The sequence below is a fragment of the Sebastes umbrosus genome, chromosome 1 (assembly GCF_015220745.1).
Source record: "Sebastes umbrosus isolate fSebUmb1 chromosome 1, fSebUmb1.pri, whole genome shotgun sequence".
NCBI lineage: Eukaryota > Metazoa > Chordata > Actinopteri > Perciformes > Sebastidae > Sebastes > Sebastes umbrosus.
Window position 1 is genome coordinate 41,094,835 of NC_051269.1, and position 23,030 is coordinate 41,117,864.

The 23,030-nt window shown below is 40.8% G+C and overlaps 1 protein-coding gene across 2 annotated transcripts; it reads left to right on the top strand.

The window, feature by feature from the left end:
• Window positions 1-2,454: 2,454 nt before the first annotated feature.
• On the top strand, window positions 2,455-22,101 carry etnk2 (ethanolamine kinase 2). Of its 2 annotated transcripts, none has more exons than XM_037768494.1 (9): window positions 2,455-3,174; window positions 11,432-11,569; window positions 12,403-12,524; window positions 12,945-13,085; window positions 17,099-17,241; window positions 18,882-18,965; window positions 19,058-19,218; window positions 19,360-19,433; window positions 20,526-22,101. In XM_037768494.1, exons 1-9 carry the CDS (start codon window positions 3,028-3,030, stop codon window positions 20,596-20,598), a joined length of 1,083 nt encoding a protein of 360 aa, XP_037624422.1. In that variant the 5' UTR covers window positions 2,455-3,027; the 3' UTR covers window positions 20,599-22,101. The 2 variants fall into 2 exon arrangements, with proteins under 2 accessions (XP_037624422.1, XP_037624430.1); XM_037768502.1 differs by lacking the exon at window positions 2,455-3,174 and adding an exon at window positions 11,988-12,080.
• The last annotated feature ends 929 nt before the right edge of the window (window positions 22,102-23,030 follow it).

Consider the following 23,030-nt stretch of genomic DNA (forward strand, 5'->3'; position numbering starts at 1 on the left):
TTTTACTTTTACTTGTGTGATTTCCCCTTTTCTATATACCTATATTATAAGCATTTTTGAAGGAACCTGAGACCAAAGATTTCCATTGCCAATGACTGATTTGCTGGAATTGACAAATGACGAATAAAGAACCTTGAACAAGTAGAAAATAATAATTTAAGTACAATTTTGAGATTTTGTGTAGAAGGTAGATCTTGTAGATTTCTCTCATTGTATTTAACTGGTGGCTGTATTTTTTCCTATGCTAATAAAGACTCCCATGCATAAATTACCCAGCAGTAGTCAGACTAAGCATCTGGACCAGCTACTATATTTAAACAGTTGTTTATCTCTCTGGACCGTTCTTTAAAATCACTATATGACTACTTTTAATCAAGGCTTTTTAGTGGTTGAAGTCCTATTGGCTGCATATATACTGGACTATATCAATCCACATAAAGCACAGTTATGTACACTAGCCGAGGGTACTCACCGGGTCCCAACCTGAGGTTCCTGACCCCCACTAGGGGTCACCAACGCTTCATGAGGGGACGTGAGGCCTTCTTGATTTTAAGGGGTGTAAGACAACTTTTTATAGAAATACACAGACTATATTTCAGCATTTCATTCATTTCTGTGACAAAAACTAAATTAATTGTTATTTTTAAAGTTTGGATTATTATTTAAGATATAAACAGGATAAAATCACGGTGAATACCTGAACACAAGTTATATTCACAGAGTCTTCCGTCTCTGTTAAACAGCCTCGTCCTGCATTAGAAAAGTTAAAACAACCAAAGAGCTGACAGAACAACGGCCAAGCGTCAGGGAGAAGAAAACAGTGATTCTGTCAAAAAAAAGAATTAAGTATGAATGATTGTTAAAAATTAAAACAATACAAACAATACAAATAAATAATTATATTAAAAGTTCCTTAAAATAATAGGAAAACTCATCTCTGATTCATTTTTTCACAGGTAATAATCTGTTCAGAATTCATCCAAATCACTCGTTTTACACAAACTTCCTGCAGTTATTGCGTTCACTACTTGGGTTAATTGTACAATTTATCATTTGTTATCAGTTGTGTGTAGAGTAGCCAAAAACTGTACTCAAATAAAAGTACTGTTTGCAAAAAAAAGTACTCAAGTAGAAGTAAATGTAGTCATCAATAATAATTACTTGTGTAAGAGTACAAAAGTATTTACGGTAAAAAAAAAAAGTTACTTGAGTAGCGAGTAACTTAAAAAAAATTAAAATATTTTTTTTAAAACACCGGAACACTACTGTCTTTTGCCCTCAAGTCTTTTATTTGATGTGGAAATAACTGGAATTAGGGTAAAGTTAAAGAAGTGAACATACACCTGTATTTATATGTTTATATACTTATGAAGTCATCATCTCCTGATTAGATAACCCGCCACATAAACACCAGACAATATTTCCAGTCTGTATCTCTCAAGTGTGATCACAAAATATTACATGAATATTAAACTTTATTAAGTACATCCATAAGTAAAGAATTTTATAAAATTACATTTGCTTGTTGTCTCCTATATTATATAATGATTTGGCAAATAAATCAGCAAATCTGAAAATATCTTAAATGATGACTAATTTGGGCTAATTAGGAGATATTGTTGTGATGTTACATCCATTGTTATACATTAAATATAATATGAAATATCCATAAAATATGTCACTTAGTCAGGGGTCGTCAGTTTACTCAATGATAGAAAAGGGATCCCTTAAGGAAAAAGGTTGGGAACCAACTTTCTCATTTCAATTAATTGTAGTTTTTGTACTTACTGTATACTCTGCTGTACTTATTTTATATAGCTTTAATTACATTTTTATTAATTATGTGGCTCTCCTGATATTTTATTTCCTTTGCTCTAATTTGCATCGTTGCCTGGTCTGTCTCTTGTGCTGCTGGAAAACTTATTTTTTCCTTTGGAATCAATAAATCTTATCTTAGCTAATTTTATATCTAGTACACTTATGCTATATAGTATATAGGTATAGGTGTAGTAGCCTAATTACAGTACATTAACTAAGCTATATCTTCTTTTTAAAACACATTATGACTTTTTGTTTTAATTTTAGAAAATATAAGTACAATAACAATATATACATACAAGAACTGCTTATTAATAAAGTAAAAAATAAAATACATAAATAAATAAATCTATATAAATAAAAATAAATACAAAAATCTGAATAGATTCTCATCAGCCCATAAGAAATTTATCACACACATAATTGCTATTAAATGGATTTGGGATTTTTTTTAATTATTATTTTATAATTTGTTTCCCCAAAATAGAACATAATTATGACCTGGAGACAGCTGCAGAAGAAGCATATATAGGCCTTCTTCTCACAGTTCACATGACAATAACTTTAGACTGCAGTTATTAGTCTAAAAAAAAGTAAAGTAAAGTTGTTCATTAAATTAAAGTCTAGTCTGCTTACAGTACTTACGTGTTCTGATACAGGCGACTTATTGGCTGTTTGCTCTTCTTAACAAGACATTAATTTAATCTTCGAAATACATGTTTCCATGAAGCCAGCAGCATCTGTTCATTCGGCTGAACTCGGGCACCACTCGGACACACTCGGAGACGGCGATGGGCTCCAGTCGGCTCCACTCGGGCTCCATTCGGACACACTCGGAGACGACGATGGGCGTGCACGGTTGTGGTGCGTCTCAACCGGCGGTACAATCGGATGATCCCTGGCGGGCGGAGCCAAGCAGGAGGAGGAAATGGTCCTGTTGAGAGCTGACTGACTGACTGACGGACTGCTCCCAAGAAAACCCGGCGACCAGAGCATCCAGAGCATCCAGACATACCATCCTCACCATCCAGACCCGGCACAGTCAGACCCGGTTACACTCCTGCGACCAGCCAGATAAACAAGACAACACCATTGATCTGCTTTAACGGACTCTTTGTATGCTGCCGGACCTCCGTCTGTGAAGGAGTCTGAGATTACCGGTTAACGGTTAACGGATAACGGTTAACGGTTAACGGCTGCAGCAGCAGGATGGAGACGCAGATCCATGTGCCCGTCGGCTCGCCGGTCATCAGGAAGATCCCGGTTACCGTGGATGAGCACAACGTGACGGAGGGAGCGATGAAGCTCATCAAAGAGCTGAGACCCGCCTGGGACCAGAACCTCGTCCAGACCAAGGTACCGGCTAGGCTAGGCTAATGGTACTGGCTAGGCTAGGCTAATGGTACCGGCTAGGCTAGGCTAATGGCACCGGCTAGGCTAGGCTAATGGCACCGGCTAGGCTAATGGTACCGGGACCACTGTCCACCTAGCTGATGCTAAGCTAACCTAGCACACACCTAGCCTAGCATACAGCTAGCATACAGCTAGCATACAGCTAGCATACACCTAGCATACAGATAGCATACTGTTAGCATACAGCTAGCATACTGTTAGCATACAGCTAGCATACTGTTAGCATACAGCTAGCATACACCTAGCATACAGATAGCATACACCTGGCATACTGTTAGCATACAGATAGCATACACCTAGCATACACCTAGCATACAGATAGCATACACCTAGCATACTGTTAGCATACAGATAGCATACACCTAGCATACTGTTAGCATACAGCTAGCATACTGTTAGCATACAGCTAGCATACAGCTTAATGAGAGTAAGCTAAGCTAGCTGAATGCTAGGCTAGCTGTATGCTAGCTGAATGCTAGGCTAGCTGTATGCTAGGCTAATGAGACTTTTTTTTTTTTAACATTCAGATTTCCAGCATGGCTCATAGATCATTGCATTAGAGTAAAAGGACAAGGTGCAAACAGAACAAGAACAAATAAAATATGTAAAATGATACATGAAAGTAATAATAAATGAAAGTAAGGGCTGTACCTGTAACTCTGTAACTCATATTATTATTATACTAAGAAGTTTCAAAGCATTTTTATTTTCATGACTTTAAGAAAGAAACTCAAACAAAGTGAGACCTGGTCTAATGTGTGCAGGTAGATAAAGGAGGAGAAGGGCCGTGGAAACATCATCTCTACTGGCTTTTTAACAAACCACCTTCTATTCCTAATTCATGAATGAAGACTGGTGGTTTAGATTCTGTTGTAGTCTTGTTAGCTAAGCCATCTAGACTTAAACTCTAAGTAAGCAATAAGAAGTTACCTTAAAGGACAGTAGGGGAATATTCCAGTTAGCTTTATATGTCTAAAGTAGAAAATATATAGCTCTAAATATCGCATGAAAGCCAAGTCATAGCCTATGTTATTAATCCAGTGTGACTGAATGTTAATAACACAGTTATAGAAACATTAATATGCAGCTGGGCTCTGAATGGGCAAAATCATGCAGAGAGACCTCTCCAATCCAGTGTACTGTAACTAGCTCACAACTAGTAGGGGTGTAACAGTCAATTTAATAGCTAGGGCTGTCAATTGATTAAAATATTTAATCACGATTAATCGCATGATTGTCCATAGTTATTTTGTATCTGTTCAAAATGTACCTTAAAGGGAGATTTGTCAAGTATTTAATACTCTTATCAACATGGGAGTGGACAAATATGCTGCTTTATGCAAATGTATGTGTATATTTATTATTGGAAATCAATTAACAACACAATGACAGATATTGTCCAGAAACCCTCACAGGTACTGCGTTTAGCATAAAACAATATGCTCAAATCATAACGTGGCAAACTGCAGCCCAACAGGCAACAACAGCTGTCAGTGTGTCGGTGTGCTGACTTGACTATGACTTGCCCCAAACTGCATGTGATTATCATAAAGTGGGCATGTTTGTAAAGGGGAGACTCGTGGGTACCCATAGAACCCATTTAATTTAACATATCTGGAGTCAGAGGTCAAGGGACCCCTTTGAAAAGGGCCATTACAGTTTTGCCTAGAGCTAGTATGACATGATTGGTACCAATGGATTCTTTATGTTTTCTAGTTTCATATGGTACACCTAACCGAGCCCGCTACAACCTAAAAATCACAAGTTGTGTTCATTTGTTAAACAAATTGGTGGCGTTAAAACAAATTTGCGTTTGACAGCCCTATAATTTATTCACAACCTAGTTAAGGTACAAGTACATCATCATCATAAGACATAATGGAGATATGTGTGATTGGACACCCTGATAAGCTATCTGAGGCTTGAAAATAGGGCCTCAGACACTAAGCAGATAGTAAACATATATGTCAAATACTAACACGTTGTCTAGCGTTTACAGTTCGATACACTCACAGTATTTGGAGAAAAAAAACCCGGCTAAACCAGTTTTATTATTTGCAGTCTTTTATATGCAAAGGTGGCATGAATAATAAAGTCAAAAAAAAGGATAGGAACACAGAAGGCAAGCTGACAAATATGCAGATCTGTGCCTGTTCTACAAATAAAAGGTGAAGGTGTGTCGGCTAAAGTTTGAAACTTAACTTGAGAATATTTCAAGTTGTATTATTCATGAGTTCTCAGTGACAGGAGCAGAAAGAAAGGAGGGGGGTGTAATCATTGAAAGTGGAGTTAATATCAGAAAATCAGCATTTCTCTGCTTGTTGGCACAGCAAAAGGTCCCTTTGGGGAACTTACTTGCTTGATTTTAAAGGACACAAATTAGTGCTTGCTGTCAAAGTGAGCCAGAAATTGACTTCACTTATTTTAAGTGAACAGCTCTGTGGGATGGAGCTTTATCTGGGTCTGAGTGTCTTGTTTTGTCCAACCAGAAGTCAAAAACCCAAACATATTTCATATAATGGTTAAACATGGAAAAGCAGCTAGTATTATTTATTTATTTATTTATTTATTTATTTATTTATTTATTTATTTATTTATTTATTTATTTAAAAGGATCCCTAATGCCAAGGGCACCACCAGCTGGTCTTCCTGGGGTCCACAATACAGTGCATCATATTTATCATATGCTTTATACTTTATACAACATCACACTTGTGTTACGATAAGTTCAACTCATATTCACTTTTAACTGCGTTACATTAAGAAAGCAGTCATTCAAAATTTCCCCAACATTCATTAATTTTACATTCATTTACCTCATTTATAATTAATTAGCCACATAACATTTGAGAGGAGGCAACCATACTGTATTTTCTGTGTGTATACCTGTATAAGTAACCGTATATAAGCAACTAAAATATATTGTTTTATTCTATTTTATTAGTATTTGTATAACTTACATTTCACAGTGTAACCCTCTGTTGTAAAATTAACCTTAAAATAAGTGAATGTTACATATACTTATTGCTCAATTGATAAATGAATGCAGCGCTACTTAATATAATAATAATAGGAAATATTTAAACTAATAAAAAGGTCATAAATACACACTAGACACTTTACTCTTATATAAAAAAAGAGTACATTAAAAAAAAGAAGAAAAAAATAAAGATTTATAAATGTATTTATTTGTTTTTGCATTTTTATACTTTTTTTAAATGTATTTATTTATTTTTGAATTTATTTTTTAAATAAATACATTAATAAATAAAAGAGGAAATTAAACAGAAGAGTAGATAAATAAGGGAATTAATACAAAGATAAATAAATAAAGCAAATTAAAACAGAAATATCAATTTGTGTCACATTTTATCATAAAAGCAACATTAAAACAGTGAGTAAAAGGGAATATACAGAAGTTGGATCCCCTGATCACTGGTGCAAAACTATTTCCTCTTCTTTCCAAAATACTTCTTATTCTTTCAAGTATTATATTAACCCGGGGTCGGCTTTCTGCCATCAGAAACCTTCACCACTTATGTTGAACATTTTACTCTGTCAGTTTAATATTAAAGGGCGTGATGAGTGTGTGTCCAAGAAGTGACACGGCACCAGTACAGCAAAAAGTACTGACAGCTTTATTCGTCTATTCAAGTCATTTTCGTCTGCTCTTACAGGATATAAATGGACTCACTACTCCTCATATGAGCAAAGTGTGTTTTGTACATTTATGGAAGATTGTTAATAATGAGAGACAAGCAGCAACAGAACACTATTTAATTCTATAATGACCAGTTTGTATTTGTAACTTTATGCAGGACCTGAGTGCTTGTTTTAAAACCTTTTGAGACCTACAAACAGATTTATGGGTTTGTGTTGGGCAATAATTCAATTATCCTACACTCGTATTTGAGTTTAATTAATTTGCCAAAAAAAGAGACGAAATGCACAATTAACAAAGTTAAAGGTGAATTTGACTAATTATTATTTTTTAATTTTCTATAGATATCGCAAATTATCGTTATCACGAATTATTTTGGCCATGATAATCGTGTTGTGAAAATTTGATAGCCCTAATAGGATCCAAAGAAATCTATTCAGATTTGATATTCTGATGTATAATGATATTCTCAGCACATGGAAAGAGTTTTGTTTATTGGCCTTTTTGCATTTATTTGATAGAGGACAGTGTAGAAACGGGGGATAGAGAGAGATGGATTATGATATGCAACAGAGGTACCGCGGCTGGAATCGAACCCGGGACGTTGCGGTTATGTGGCATGTAGCGCTGTAACCACTCAGCTACCAAGGCGCTCCCAAGTCATAAAGAGTTATAAATGGAAACAAAACTACGTTTCTCTTTTATTCTCAGTGCATGGCTGCATCCCCAATGTCCCTTTTAGCTATTTATTTTTTATTAAAGTAAAAGCATTGTACAAGAAGACGAGGAATACATTTAGTTTTTTAATGAACTCTGATAAACAATCGATTAAACAAAGTAACAATTGATAGGGCTGCACAGTTAATTGAAATGTTATTGAAATCACAATATGGCCTAGTGTAAATTGCAGGAGGTGCAATATTTGTTAAAGGTGAAATATTGTCAAAATACCATTTTAAATTTAATATTGTGTTGCTGCAGAGATGTCCAGAGGTCTGTACTACGAAGCCAGTTCAACATACCCAGGGTATCTTCTCGTTATCTGGCTTCACTAACCCTAACAAACGAGATCCTGCTAAGCGGTCCTACGACGGTGGTTATCAACTCGGTAAATCAACCCAGGGTTTCTCAGTCTGGCTGTGAGCACGTTCACATGAACGGGCCGGTGTTTGTAGCATATGACCAATCACAGACATGGACAAGTCCGCAGACTTGCAGACAGACAGGCAGAGCGGCACATTTTACAAAGAAAGGAAGAGTAAACTATATTAGACAAAAACGAAGAAGTTAAACACATAATCCAGACTAAAAGTAACACAGTTGAAGCTGCCAAATGCAGGAAGGACAGCTGGATAGGCAGCTATTAATTTAACGGAACACTCAAAAGTCCAATATAGTCGTCTAGATATAAATAGCTTTTAGTAGCGTAGTGGATGAATGGGTTACTCCCTCATTATGCCCATTATTAAGTATGGGGCGTGTATAACGATTTCAACCTTCTTTCAGCTGCGTCCCGTCTCCGGCGGTGTGAAACAGACTCAAGAGGAAGTAAAAGAATAAGTATAAAAATATAATTCAAAGGGGTAAACACCCACAGCATAAATCCAGCTGTCCTTCCTGCATCTGTCAGTTTAAACTGTGTTGTCTGGATTATGACTTAAACTTCTTCATATGTGTGTAATATTATCATACGATCCGCGCACCGAGCTCTGATTGGTCAGTAGGCGGTGCTTTTATACGAGTTGATCTCTTCTCTGGAACATAACCTGCTCCGGAGCAGGTTAGCTGTTCAGCATCAGTTACCATGGAGATCTACCCCTGTACAAAGTGATCCACCTTCGTAGGACGGAAAACCCTGAAGTTACCTCGCTAACGCCAGATACTGCTTCTTAGTACGGGCCTCTGGTCTACACATCATATTCTAAAGACTAAAGAAAACATCTTTGGTACAGATCCCCACAAAAAAACCCACACCATAATGTTTACTTTTTTGTATGTTTTTCAATGAAAATGAGAATATTGATGTAAAAATGGTCACTCCCTCATATTGCAATTGCAAAATCAGTCAAAAATAATGTCAATTAGATATTGTTTTCAAAATCATTCAGCCCTAATAATCGACAGATTATCAAAATAGTCGTTAGTTGCAGCCCTAGTGTGCAGTCAATATAACGTCAGTATAAACACTCACAACACATCAATGAATTAAAATGAAAACATTGAGTGGGCACACACTACAAGTAATCGATTAATCCATTACTGTGTCCGTCTCTTGTATACATTTTGAGTTCCAATCACTATGAAACTAACAGATGCGATGTTATGCAAATATTTTTGAGTGTGTTGTTGAGCAATCTATTTCGGAGACGCACCCTGTCGGGGAAATGAATATGCATAATTGATTCCTTGTAAAATGATCCAGTGACTGACGTGTCGTGGTCAGGTCAAAGTCTTTGGATGAGCTCTGATAGTGGCCACGTTAACACTGCTGCTACTCTGAGTGGCACGGGTTGAACACGGCTACGCCAACCGTGTGTTTACATCCTGCTGGCTAATCCCTCAGGATACGACATCCCACGCATCCACACACACACCTGCAGCTGAGGATGTGACGGTGTTTGCCTTGACCTCTACAGGCCAGACCAGCACAGCTTTTCTCAGTGACCACCACCACCCAAACAGGCTTTTCAATTTGGAGTTTTACAGCTGCACAACTGCCAGTGTATTTATAAATACAGCAGAAAATAGAGTGAGGCGAGTGTGAGATTAATGTTAGAAAAAATAGTGTTAGAGTTTGGGAGGATGTTCTGGAGCAGCGGGACTTGTTTTGATGGGAGCGGGAAGCGCTAAATGTAGCGGAGAGCAGTGGGGCAGCACTGTTGACAGAAACACCTGATTAGCCCCCGCCACCTGGACAGGAAGACTTTTACTGTAAATACACACCGTCCATTTCCAAACATCACACACACACACACACACACACACACACACACACAGAGCGCCGGAAAACAGCAGAGTGTGCGCCAAGAGCAACAAAGCAACCGTCTCCTCTTACAACTTTCTCATGCTGAAGACCGAATGGTTCACCTCTGATGCAGTCAGACCACGGAGCGTAGACTCATTCATGGAGAGGGAACAAAAATAAAGCGTCAGGCGGTATATGGCCGAATGTTTACCTCTGTCTGGGTCCAAGCTTATCGCTGTCTGTCGATGTATTGATCGCCGGTCTTAGCGGTGCATTGTGTGGCGGGTAGAAGGGATCAGTCATGTGGTAGCAAAGGCGTGTATGCTTGTGTATGTTGGGTCATAACAGGGATGCCTGCGCGCCCATCTTTGTGGTCAGCCACGTGCGGAATGCCAGATATGTGTGAGTGAGCGTCTGGGCCGGGGGAGATGCAGGCACACAGTGTGTATGTTGTTATTGTGTTTGGCCGCAGTGGGACGGACCGGCCGGCCCACTGGTTTCCACAGGAGTGATGTTGTCACTCAGATATTTACGGCCTGGCTTTAGACACAGAAGTCTTTTTGCTTACTCTTCATTTTAGAAGAGACTTAACTTGTTGATACAACACCAACACCACCCTGCATATGAGTCAAGTAGTCCTGGCTGTGACCCGCGGGAAGGTGTGGTTAGACGTCCACGTCCAGTACATCGACCGTGCTTCGTTTATGTATTAATTTGCTGAATTTACGACACCTGCTGACTGTAGGATTTTGTTATAGCGTGCATTTCCAAGGTCTGCATTGCCGTGATATATGGCTGTGTAACGACAAGAATCTGTCGATACGATACATATCATGATACAGGGGTTTTTAAAATTGCATTTTAGGAAAACTGTTCTAGTATAAAGAACACACCAGTTTTTTTGCCCACAAACTGCATGTGATGATCATAAAGTGGGCATGTCTGTAAAGGGGAGACTCGTGGGTACCCATAGAACCCATTTTCATTCACATATCTGGAGGTCAGAGGTCAAAGGGACCCCTTTGAAAATGTCCATGCCTGTTTTTTCTCGCCAAAGTTTAGCGCAAGTTCGCGACAAACTAGTATGATATGGTTGGTACCAATGGATTCTTTAGGTTTTTCTAGTTTCATATGATGCCAGTATCTTCACTCTAGCTTTAAAACTGAGTTCTCTACAACCTAAAAATCGCAAGTTGGATTAATGCGTTAAAGAAATTAGTGGCGTTAACGCGTTATTATTGCATTAAGTTTGACAGCCCTAAAATACGCATCCTAAGGACTAAAAAAAGTGCTTGGCATTGATGCAGCTCTCTGTGGTCTTGAAGGCACATGTGCCAGGGATTCAGTTAAGAATGCTGCTGTATGATAACATTTATCTCATGTAGGTCAGAGCTGCATGATGTCTGCACTGTTTGTGCTGAACTGAAGACAGCTGATAGCTTCAGAAAACACTCAAATTCAAGATGATGTTTGGGAACCGACATGGTGCTGTACAGTCGGAGGTCGGGGGGGATTCCTCTGTATCTGTGTGAGAGGTTATATCATTTCTTTTCTTCTTCTTCTTCTTCTTCCAGCTCTTCACTGATGGAACCACCAACAAGCTGGTGGGCTGCTACGTGGAGGACAGTCCAGAGGACGTGGTCCTGGTCCGAGTATACGGGAACAAGACAGAGCTGATTGTGGACAGAGACAATGAGCTCAAAAGCTTTCAGGTATTGTAAAGGGTTGTGCTCTCCTGTCCATCTGCCTTCTTTTCCGGGGGTTTTCTAATGGAAACGCCCGCTCAGCCGTTAAGAAAAATCAGTGACGTAGGCTACCAAAGTAAGCTAATCAATAAGGTTATGAACCATGTGAGCGCTAGCACTAGCTGAGTTAGCTGTGCTAAGTTTGGAGATAACTGAAAGGCTTAGTTTGGATATTTTGAAGTGGGGTTGCATGCATCTAAAATGATTGTTTTTGTGAATGTCAGAGAGCCCTTTCTGACAGGGAACTGAAGCCGTTATATTGCGGTCTTCAAAGCCACCAGACTCCATTCACAAAAACAGTCATTGTGCCATGCAGAATACGGGAGTTGTTGCTCTACCGCTGCATCGGTCGGTTAGTTTGTTTGTGCTATTGTGTGACTTTCAGATCCAAACTAAGGTGGCGTCCACAGCAGTACATTGTTTAGCTTCGGTGCCGGTACTACAAACTGGGAGCATGCCGACCGCCATCTAAGTTACTGTATGTAATACACTTACTATAAGGTTGTATATACAGTGTATATATATATACAGTATTTATACAGTATGTATCAGCGTCATCATGCTGAAACCTACATCAGGTCACGTGGGGGAAAGTTTTTAGAAAGGCTTGAAGGGAAAATAGCATTTTGAAGCTAAAACATACACACTTCAAACTAAATTTGAATGTTTTGATTTGAATATTTAAGGAACGCCACTGTGAAGCTACAGATGATATAAAAACCTCCCTTTAAATGCATTAACATGTTTTTTTCCAATCTAATTCTTACGTATTGTTGTGTATTTTTGTGCCCCTCCTCTAGGTGCTACATGCTAATGGTTGTGCTCCTCGCCTCTACTGCACCTTCCAGAACGGCATCTGCTATGAGTTCATGCAGGGCGACGCTCTCGGGGTGCAGGATGTCAGGGATCCTTCCTTGCTCAGGTCGGGACATTGTAGAGTCATAGGACATAGGGCACTTAGCTCAGACATGGTAGCATTATAGAAATGGTAGAAATAGAGGTAGAAATGCCTCGAACACCTCACGGGAAAGAGGCAAATGAAGCAAAAACATGTGAGTCACATGCAAATAATAGATGGCAGACGGGTTTGGAAGCCGAGGAGTTGCTTATGCCACTACTGCAATAATTGTAATGTGCCCAGAGGGATCATTATTAATACTTTATCTGGTAACACACATTGTCCCTGGCTTTTAAACGCTCAGCTCAGCTCAGTGTGTGTTTCAGGAACTTCTTTATAACCGGAGACTAATACATGACAGTCAATAATGTACTGGTTCATGTTGAAATCTCGTCACAATGGTAAACCTTATTTATCTTTTTGTGTGTCTTTGTCTCCTCTCAGACTGATAAGCAGGGAGATGGCTCGTATCCACGCCATCCACGCACACAACGGCTGCATCCCCAAACCCAACCTCTGGATCAAGATGAGAAAATACTTCTCCCTCGTGGCCACCGAGTTCACCGACCAAGCGTCCAACGTTAGGTGAGATCTGGCTTCTCGGTAGTTCTTGGTTGGCGCTCTTGCTCCTGGCTCAAAACACACACACACACACACACGCTGATAATGATGCAAATAGCTCCTGAAGCACAGCCTGATTTGCCTGTAACACAAGTTATGAGGACAGAGTCAATCTGCCCTGAGCCTGATATCTGAGAGAACTCGGTGAAGTAGTTTTATCAAACATTTTTGCTCCAGGATGTTACGAGTTACCCTGTTTAGGAGGTAAAAGTGAGGTGAAAGTGCCTTAAAACGTTTTATGTGAAAATGAGTCCACACTAGTGTTTTTGGGTTGTTTTAGTTGAGAACTCTGTCCACAGTGACACACCTGAACAATAGACAAATGGCTCAAACTTTTCTTTTTGTCCTGTTTTCAGTTTGCAAACAATCAAGTCACAAAAAGTTCTTGCACATCAAAAAAAAATCTTAGTTACAGGTTTTTAGCATCAAAAACAGAACAAAGAATCCCACTTTGTCCATCACTTGTTGTCACTTTATCAACACCATTCTGACAAGAAGCGTGACTGACCGCCTGGCGGATCAGATCATTATTTCATGATGTTATTTTCGTCCTGCGCTGCATCATTTGGTCATACTAAACAATCACAGAGAAAGTTAAAGACGACAGAAAGTTGTTAACTTTGCTGTCACTCAGTCGACTGTGACTGGGCAGCCGGTTACTTTGCATGTCATAAATCCAGGTTAATGACAACACCACCTACAGTATACTGTTTATGTAGTTATGGCCAAGCATAGAATATAATAGCTGATGTGATTTAAAAATCAGACTGCTTCTGACCAGAGATGCTGTAAAACCTGAGAGTTAATAACTCCTAGAACTTATCCAAACGGAAACTTTTGACTCCTGGACTGACACACATACAGTATAAGTCATAAATGCCTTTTATGAAATTGCATTTTCATCTCTGGGAAAGGGGAAGGATTTTCCAAGAGTTCAGGCTGAAGATGGTTCGGTTTGCATCTTGGCACCGGACCCGCGGAGCCGACAAAGGTAGAGCGTTTCATAACCTGGCCAGCTGCCCGGGCACAGCTGATATCTTTGTTGTGATGGCTATTAGATTAAGTCCAGCATGTGGCTTATATAACTGTAACAATAATAGCCGACTGGATTAGGGAGTCTGAGGCATGCAGTGGGCCAGCAGATGTTTGCTCAGCTCGGTGTATCGGGTCACTTTACTCTTACTTCCTTGGTTACACAGACAGCCAGAGTGTCCTGGTCCTGGACGGCAGACACTTGTTGCTCTGAAGCAGATGTTAACGGGCATTATCAAAGAACTGGCAGAGGTCTGTGTAATGTTCCAGTGTGATTAAGGATGTCACGCGAAGTCATACTTTGGTACCAAGTCGATGCCAAAATACTGAAAACATGACGGTACTCGTTTTTCTATAGTACCGCAAAAGTCGTCACAGGGACGGTAAAAATGTGTTTGCATTCAGGGGATGCACCCTATTTTTTCCTTGATGACGCTACATTGCGAACAACAAATTTGCGTTGATATCGGCAGGACGAGAGCTAGTTAACGTTAGCTGTTAGCTCCGTACAGGACTGTGCTGTTTACCAGCTAACGTTAACTAGCTGTCGTCCTGCCGACTTCAACAGATCGCACCGCATTTCTAGTTCAACACGGAAGGTGCCATTGATTGACATTATGATGTGCTCTATTCAGTACAAATAATAATAAAAAAGAGTAAACGAGTATTGGTCGAAGGTAAATTCTAGCGTTATATCATGATGTGTTCAAATTAGGGCTGTCAATCAATTAAAATATTTAATCACGATTAATCGCAAGTGAATCACATTTTTTTATCAGTTCACTCTTATCAACATGGGAGTGGACAAATATGCTGCTTTTTGCAAACGTATGTATATACTTATTATTGGAAGTCAATTAACAACACAAAACAATGAGAGATATTGATCCAGAAACCCTCACAGGTACTGCATTTAGCATAAAACAATATGCTCCAATCATAACATGGCAAACTGCAGCCCAACAGGCAACAACAGCTGTCAGTGTGTCAGTGTGCTGACTTGACTATGACTTGCCCCAAACTGCATGTGATTATCATAAAGTGGGCATGTCTGTAAAGGGGAGACTCGTGGGTACCCATAGAACCCATTTACATTCACTGATCTGGAGGTCAGAGGTCAAGGGACCCCTTTGAAAATGGCCATGACAGGTTTTACTCGCCAAAATTTAGAGTAAGTTTGGAGCGTTATTTAACCTCCTTCACGACAAGCCAGTATGACATGGTTGGTATCAATGGATTCATCAGGTTTTTCTAGTTTCATATGATGTCAGTATCTTCACTGTAGCTTTAAAAGATTGAGATTTGAGATTTATTACAAATTGTAAAGCCCTTACGCACCACTGCTCTTTGTATGCTCGGGTCGGATGTTCTGCCTGTTCCACCCGTAGACTGAACCACTGGAGTGTTCTTATTTATAAGGCTATTCTTGGTCTGCTTCCATCTTACCTACGGACCTACATCCTTCAAAAAAGTACGGGAAGTTACCGTCTTCACTCACAGGACTTCATCCTACTAACCGTCCCCAAAGTCCGTAGTGAACTGGGAAACAGGGCGTTCCAGTATGCTGCTCCCTCTTCTTGGAATCAGCTTCAAAATGACCTGGAACTTGGAGAGCTGGTCTCACTGAATGTCTTTGAAGTGCTTCTAAAAGATTTGGAAACAAGCACGTCTGGTTGTAGATGTTTTGAATGCTGATGAATGATTTTTGATACCTTATGATTCTGTAATTTGCTCTTTGTCTTTGTTTTCAATTGTTATGTTTGTTTTTTGTCTGCAACCATGTAACTGTGCTGCTGCCTATCTTGGCCAGGACACTCTTGGAAAAGAGATTTTTTAATCTCAATGAGTTTTTACTCCTGGTTAAATAAAGGTTAAAGAAAAAATTGAATTAAAAAAACTGAGCCAGCTACAACCTAAAAATCAAAAGTTGCGACGACTTTGCATTAACGCGTTATTATCGGGTTAACGTTGACCGCCTGAGTTCAAATGTAATCTGGTAAAAATTTAGTTTTTGTCTAGAAACTTTAATAAATCCAGCTGTATGAAGGAGATGTAGTCACAGCAATATAAAATAGGTAATAGAGAGGGACTTATGAGCTGTTTAACTTCCTAACAGAAAACAGTATGCAAACGGTAATAAAGGAGTGGATGTTGAAGTACATTTTTACCGTGGTATCGAGAATCGTGGAATTTCGCTGGCGGTTGTAACTAAATTTCTGGTATAGAGATATCCTAAGTGTGATACAGAATTATTTCAGTAGAGATGACATAACAAACTGTCCTCCTCTCATGGATGAACGGTGTGATATAGCTTTGCTATACACCAGGCAGGGACTGAACTGTTGAGTCTCAGGTAGAGATCTCCAATGAGAGGGTGTGTGTATGTGTGTTTGTGTATGTATGTGCGTGCCTCCGTCTCTCATCTCCTGCTATCAGGCTGACTGGATTAAGGCCCATAAGCCCATTACAGTTAGCGCAGGGGTCTCTGCTCAGCACAGCAGTCTGGTTGGCTGTGACGTTAACTCAGCGACTTAACCCTTTCTCCACTAGCCAATAATACCAGTTTCAGACTGACGCAGATTGAAGCTGTCAAGTGGTAAATGTGCATCATGTGACCGGGGCTGATCACGGGTTGGATGTGTGAATGCTCAGTCGGCCTGTGTCCGTGATGTATAAATCACAAATCAAATGTTTCTAATGAGATCTGAGGAGATAGTAGTGTAGCCATAGTGACTCTGCTGCACCACGAGTGTCCACTGAGAGCTTGTTTCTCTGTAACTGAGCTCCCAGGAGACAGCAGGCCAGAGCCCCGCTGAGCCTGTTTGTGCATGTTGGTCTCAGTTGTTTTCACATATGTTCCCACTTTGTGATGGTGATCACAAGACAAGGAAAAGCTGTTTGTTTTAGTTGATCTTTCTCCTTTTTCCTCTGTGCTCCCGGTCCAGAATCCAGCAGGAGGTTCCCAGCAAGGCAGTGCTGGAGCAGGAGATGGTGTGGATGAAGGAGCATCTCTCCACTCTGGGCTCCCCTGTGGTGCTCTGCCACAATGACCTGCTCTGCAAGAACATCATCCACAACACTAAAGAGGGTGAGCACCTGAGGCCCTGTTCAGACCTGGCGTTAACATACATCCTGAGTGGACAGCTCCAAGTACGTCAGTTCAGACCTGGCGTTAACATACATCCTGAGTGGACAGCTCTAAGTACGTCAGTTCAGACCTGGCGTTAACATACATCCTGAGTGGACAGCTCTAAGTACGTCAGTTCAGACCTGGCGTTAACATACATCCTGAGTGGACAGCTCTAAGTACGTCAGTTCAGACCTGGCGTTAACATGCATCCTGAGTGGACAGCTCCAAGTACGTCAGTTCAGACCTGGCGTTAACATACATCCTGAGTGGACAGCTCTAAGTACGTCAGTTCAGACCTGGCATTAGAATGCGTCTCCAGTGGCCGCTTGTGATCTGATCTCACTTCCCCGCTCTATATGCAAATAAACACGTATAAACACACGACTAGTACAGCAGACGTTGTGACGTAATACTACAGGAATGTCAGTAGTAATATTCTACATATTCATGAATTCAGGTTTATTTTATTAACATCAAAATAAAAGGTTATTGTACCGGTAGTCCCCAGGAACCTCCATGCCACCGCCGCAGCTGCTTTTGCCAGACAACAGCGGGATACAGAACTTCAGAGAGCCGGGGATGAGAGCGAGCGAGCGAGCAGGCGGGCGGACGGGTGTCAGCTCCGTGTAGAGCACAGGAACAAAAACACTGACACATCTACGACAGTACGATAATAATGCACTTTGCGTCCCTAGTCTGATAGTCTGTAGATATGTAGCCTATAAATAAGATATATTTTAATAAAATACAGTTGTACCAACAGGATCCAGTAGAGCACAGAAGCCGTTTCCATACTGCGAGGCAGACAAGCGCGGTCAGAGTGGCAACCATTTTTATGTGTAATGTTGCCATTGTTACCGTTGCAGCAGGCGTGTAAAATTTACGGCCCCACTGACGTGTGTTGTCACCATGACAACTAACAACAATCAATCAAACAATAGACCAGGAGTCTGCAACCTGCGTCTCTTCAGCTCCTCTCCAGTGGCTCCTTGTGGATTTTTAAAAATGGAAATGAATAACTATTTTTTGTTTACATTTTCTTTTTTATTTATCATTGTTGTAGGTCTATGGTACGACGGTACGACGGAGTATTAGGGCCACATTGAGGGAAAAAAATACATCTGAGATTTCGAGAATAAAGTCATAATATAACGATAATAAAGTCAAAAAGTCAAAAAAAAAGTTGTAATATTATGAGAATAAAGTCATAATATCATAACGTGTAATATGCGTTATGTTCTTTTTCTTTTTATTCTCATAACATTCTGACTTTATTCTGTAAATCTCAGATGTTTTTTTCCCTCAATGTGGCCCTAATACTCCGTAGTACATTGTCTCTTTGTTCCTCACTGCATTAGACTTATATACTATATACTTAGACTATAAACTGGGTTACCTTCATCACAGTGATCAAATGTTTTGCGGCTCCAGACAGATTTTTATTTTTTATTTATTTTTTGCCTAAAATGTCTCTTTTGACAGTAACGGTTACACTAGTCAAATGACCACGGCAAACACTTCAACGTTCGTTCTACTCCTATTCTATATCTATGGGCACGCCATTATACACTTAACGTTTTCCTCTCGTTGTCTCTCAGGTCACGTTCGCTTCATAGACTACGAATACTCCAGCTACAACTACCAGGCCTTCGACATCGGCAACCACTTCAATGAATTTGCAGGTTTGTCGAACCCCAGTGTGATTTGTACGTTAAGAGTTAATGTTAAATCCACACGGCGTTGCGGCTTATTAACACTAAGTGTGTGTGTTCAGGGATGGCGGAGCTGGACTACGGGCTGTACCCCAGTAGGGAGATGCAGATGGACTGGCTCAAAGTCTACCTGAAGGCTTACAAACTCTTCACCAAGAAAACGGAGGAGGTCAGCCCGCGAGAGCTGGAGACGCTCTATGTGCAGGTCAACAAGTTTGCTCTGGTGAGGAGGAATATGTTGGCAACCACAACAACACACACACACACACAAACACACACACACACACACAAACACAAACACTACCTCTTACACGCTGTCTCACGTTACTTTACTCCAACTGATATCTGATTTGTCTCTCTCAAGGCTTCTCACTTCTTTTGGGGCTTCTGGGCGCTCATCCAGGCCAAATACTCCTCCATCGACTTTGACTTCCTCGGGTAAGTCGCCGTGTGAGTGAAAGATTTAGAGCTGTGTGTGGCGACCCCCCTCCACCCCCCCCACCGTGTAGGTCAGACTGTGTGTCTGAAAGGAATCTGTCTGTGTGGGTCAAACGGAGCATTATGAAAGACTGAAACCCAAAACCTAAAAGACAAGTCTCTCATTTCTTTTGTGAGCATCCGTACCACTTAACACTTCCTACCCACACACCTGTAACACACTCCCCTAGTGCTACTGGTTCACAGAGAGGAAGTAGACATGAGGAAGAATATGGATGGCAACCCAATCACTCCCGCCTCACTGGGAGAAAGGCAGTAGAGTTATACTGTCAAAAAGGGCTTTATTTAAAATAGTTAAAGCTGAAGTAGATTGGCGCAAATATGATTAACAAAAAATATTTGTAAAAAAACGTCGCTATATCGTGACAGTAGTACATTAAACTTGTAACCTGAAAAAAATCATGTTCCCCCCGTGTCCTCCGGTGCTCCTAACAGCATCTGCAAGATTTCACAGACCGGAGGAAAACAAGCAGTCAGAGCTGATCTGAGGTCTGCTGTCCAGCTGCCGTCTATGAGAGCCGGCTGTCAATCACTCTAAACTCCGACCAAACGGTCAAACTAGGCAGCGCTGATCAAATATGAATCAATATTCTGTTACGTTAATGCCTATTTCTCTCCTCACATGTTCTCAGAATCATCTTGTAGTGCACGGTTTAGCTGTAAAATGAGAAAGTTTGTGACGCCGCCACCATTGTAGAAATCTGGTGAAGGAACGCCAACTGGTCACATGACCGGAGCACAGCCAAGCACTGCACTTTGTGATTTCACTCCATTTCAACAGCTACACACGGGGCCTCCCACATGTTGAAATGAACAAATGAACAAATAAATCAGGAACAATATGTTTTGTATTAACATTTTGTCGGCTGTACATTTTCCATATTTTGTCTTCTTTTAAAAACATGCCCAATAGCTGCCCGATCATTCTAGTTTATATTCCCTCACAGAAAAAGGGAGGAGAATTCAAACTTGAGGCTGGATTCCTCCTCCTCCGGCGACATCACCACCTTATTTTGCTCCTCTGTCCGGCAGGTACGCTGTGCTCCGTTTCAACCAGTACTTTGAGACCAAACCTGCAGTGATGGCCCTGCAGATCCCAGAATGAGAGGAGATGGAGAGAGAGACGGACAGACTGCGGAGAGAAGACAGGATGCTGGGACTTCCTGTAAGGGTTGGGAACTCTTCTCTGTGAGCCAGCTGTTGACGGACCGCTGCTTGGTCTACCCGGCATCCTTTTATCTGCAACAAGCCCAATTACACTTTCATTAGCTCTCCACGTCTGTCCCCAACTCTAGCTCCAGAATGCTAAAACTTCCATGGGTTCTGTGTGTGTGTATGTGTGTACGCTTGTGTTGTCTAGATAAACTCCACGTCTTGCTTTCCCTCTTCGGGCAACTGAACAAGGCGTAGTGAGCACAGCAGTCTGAAGTTTAGACTGAAAAACCTGCTTTGTGTCCGTCGCTGTGGCGCCGAGATGTTCCACAACGCTGGTAATGAAGGTCAGAAGAGGGACAAGACTGATCGTTTGTCCTGCACTGTATGTATGGCTCGTTGCCATGTGGCCTCATTAGAGTTAGAAACTGACTACTGAGGCATTTCACCTGGGATTCCTCAGATTTTTGCATGTGGTGTGTGTGGTGAGACCATTCCTCCTCCTGTCTGCAGATACTTTAAGTTCGGATTTGTGCGATTTTTTTCCCTCCATCTTTGATGCTAACTGCTCGTAGCCGTGGGCGGTACTGTGTCCTCTTTCCTCTCATTTTATTGTTTGAGCTTCTGTCAGTTCCTCCTTGTAGTTACTCCGCAAACTGCTGCTGCTAGAAATGTAAAACAAAGTGTGCTATAGCGGACCGACCAGACACCGAGTGTGTGTGGAACAGCGAATGGAGCTTTTCATGGACTGGCTGTAGGTGGCATCACTAATTGTGTTATAGCAATCAGTGATAGAGAGTAGCTAAATGTGCATTTATTTATTTATGTGAAGACATTGTGGATTATTTAACATCTCAGGTGAAACAACTCTTCAGCTTGGGTTGCTTTAGTAAAGTGTTGCTTTGTGAAGGAGGAGAGAGAGAGAGATGAGGGGACCTGTGTAGACGTCACTCTGTGTGTGTTTTCCACCTTCTTGACTTTTATGGTTACAGCGAATCGCTCCGCTAAACTTTCCATTTAAACTTTTCCAGACCTCTCGGAAAATCACAGCCTCCGTCACCCCCTCCTCCTCCTCCTCCTCCTCCTCATCCTCCTCCTGTGTCTGCTCCCTCCTCACGTTACTATCTTTGCTCTCCTCCACCCACAGTTTAGTTTCATATCTCCCTCCATCTGCTGAGATTGAGGCAGTAGTACCTGTTCCATCTTAACATTAGAGACGGCTCTCAGCCTGTAATCTATTCACACTCACGTCTCAGATTTGTCCAATTTTGTTCCATAATCACTCCTTGCATAAGTTATATCTGAGGTCAAATCACGTCTAGCTCTCAGAAAGAGGCAGGGGATGGGTTACCTTTAGCGTCGTTTCTTCACGTAGATGGTTCATGCGTGGTTAATGTTGTGAAGTGGTCTCGGTTAGGTTTAGGGAACTACTTAGTTAGGGTTTGAAAAAAAAAAAGATCATGGTTTGGGTTCAAATTGGGGCTGTCAGTCGATTAAAATAATTAATCGCCATTAATCTCACATTTTTTTATCTGTTCAAAATGTTCCTTAAAGGGAGATTTGTCAAGTATTTAATACTCTTATCAACATGGGATGAAAATGTATGTATATATTTATTATTGTAAATCAATTAACACAAAACAATGACAGATATTATCCAGAAACCCTCACAGGTACTGCATTTAGCATAAAACAATATGCTCACATCATAACATGGCAAACTGCAGCCCAACAGACAACAACAGCTCACTCAGAGGGGACAGTTTTTCCTCACCAAATTTTAGCCCAGGTTTGGAGCGTTATTTAGTCTCCTTCACAACAAGCTAGTATGACATTCATCAGGTTTTCTAGTTTCATATGATACTAGTATCTTCCCTGTAGCTTTCAAACTGAGCCCTCTACAACCTAAAATCGAAAGTTGCGTTAAAGAAATTAGTGGCGTTAAAAGGAATTTACGTTTAGACAGCCCTAGTTAAAATAAGTGCGTCTGTTACGTAACTTAAGCTACAGATATAACGTCGTGTGACATAACATTGTCAGTAAAAAAAAATAACTCCTCAACTTTTGGTTTCACGCGAGACCGAACGCCGGCCCCCTGAGTCAAAGTCCTGTGTTTGTTTGACCCGTCCACCACCATCCCTCCCGCCCTCCCGCTCTCCCGCCCTGAACAAACTCTCACGCCATTAATACTACGTCACTTGCTCCGACTGTCGAGTAGTAGAGTGGGAGACTTGTAAACTTTTCAATTCATAATGAACTTGAGCACATGAGTCACTCATTGATGCAATCACTGATCTGATGAGTCATGACTGATAAAACGCAACAGCTGAGCTTCAGATCTTCTTCTGAAGCTCAGCTTCATTCCCGCCGGGCGTCAGTAAAGGT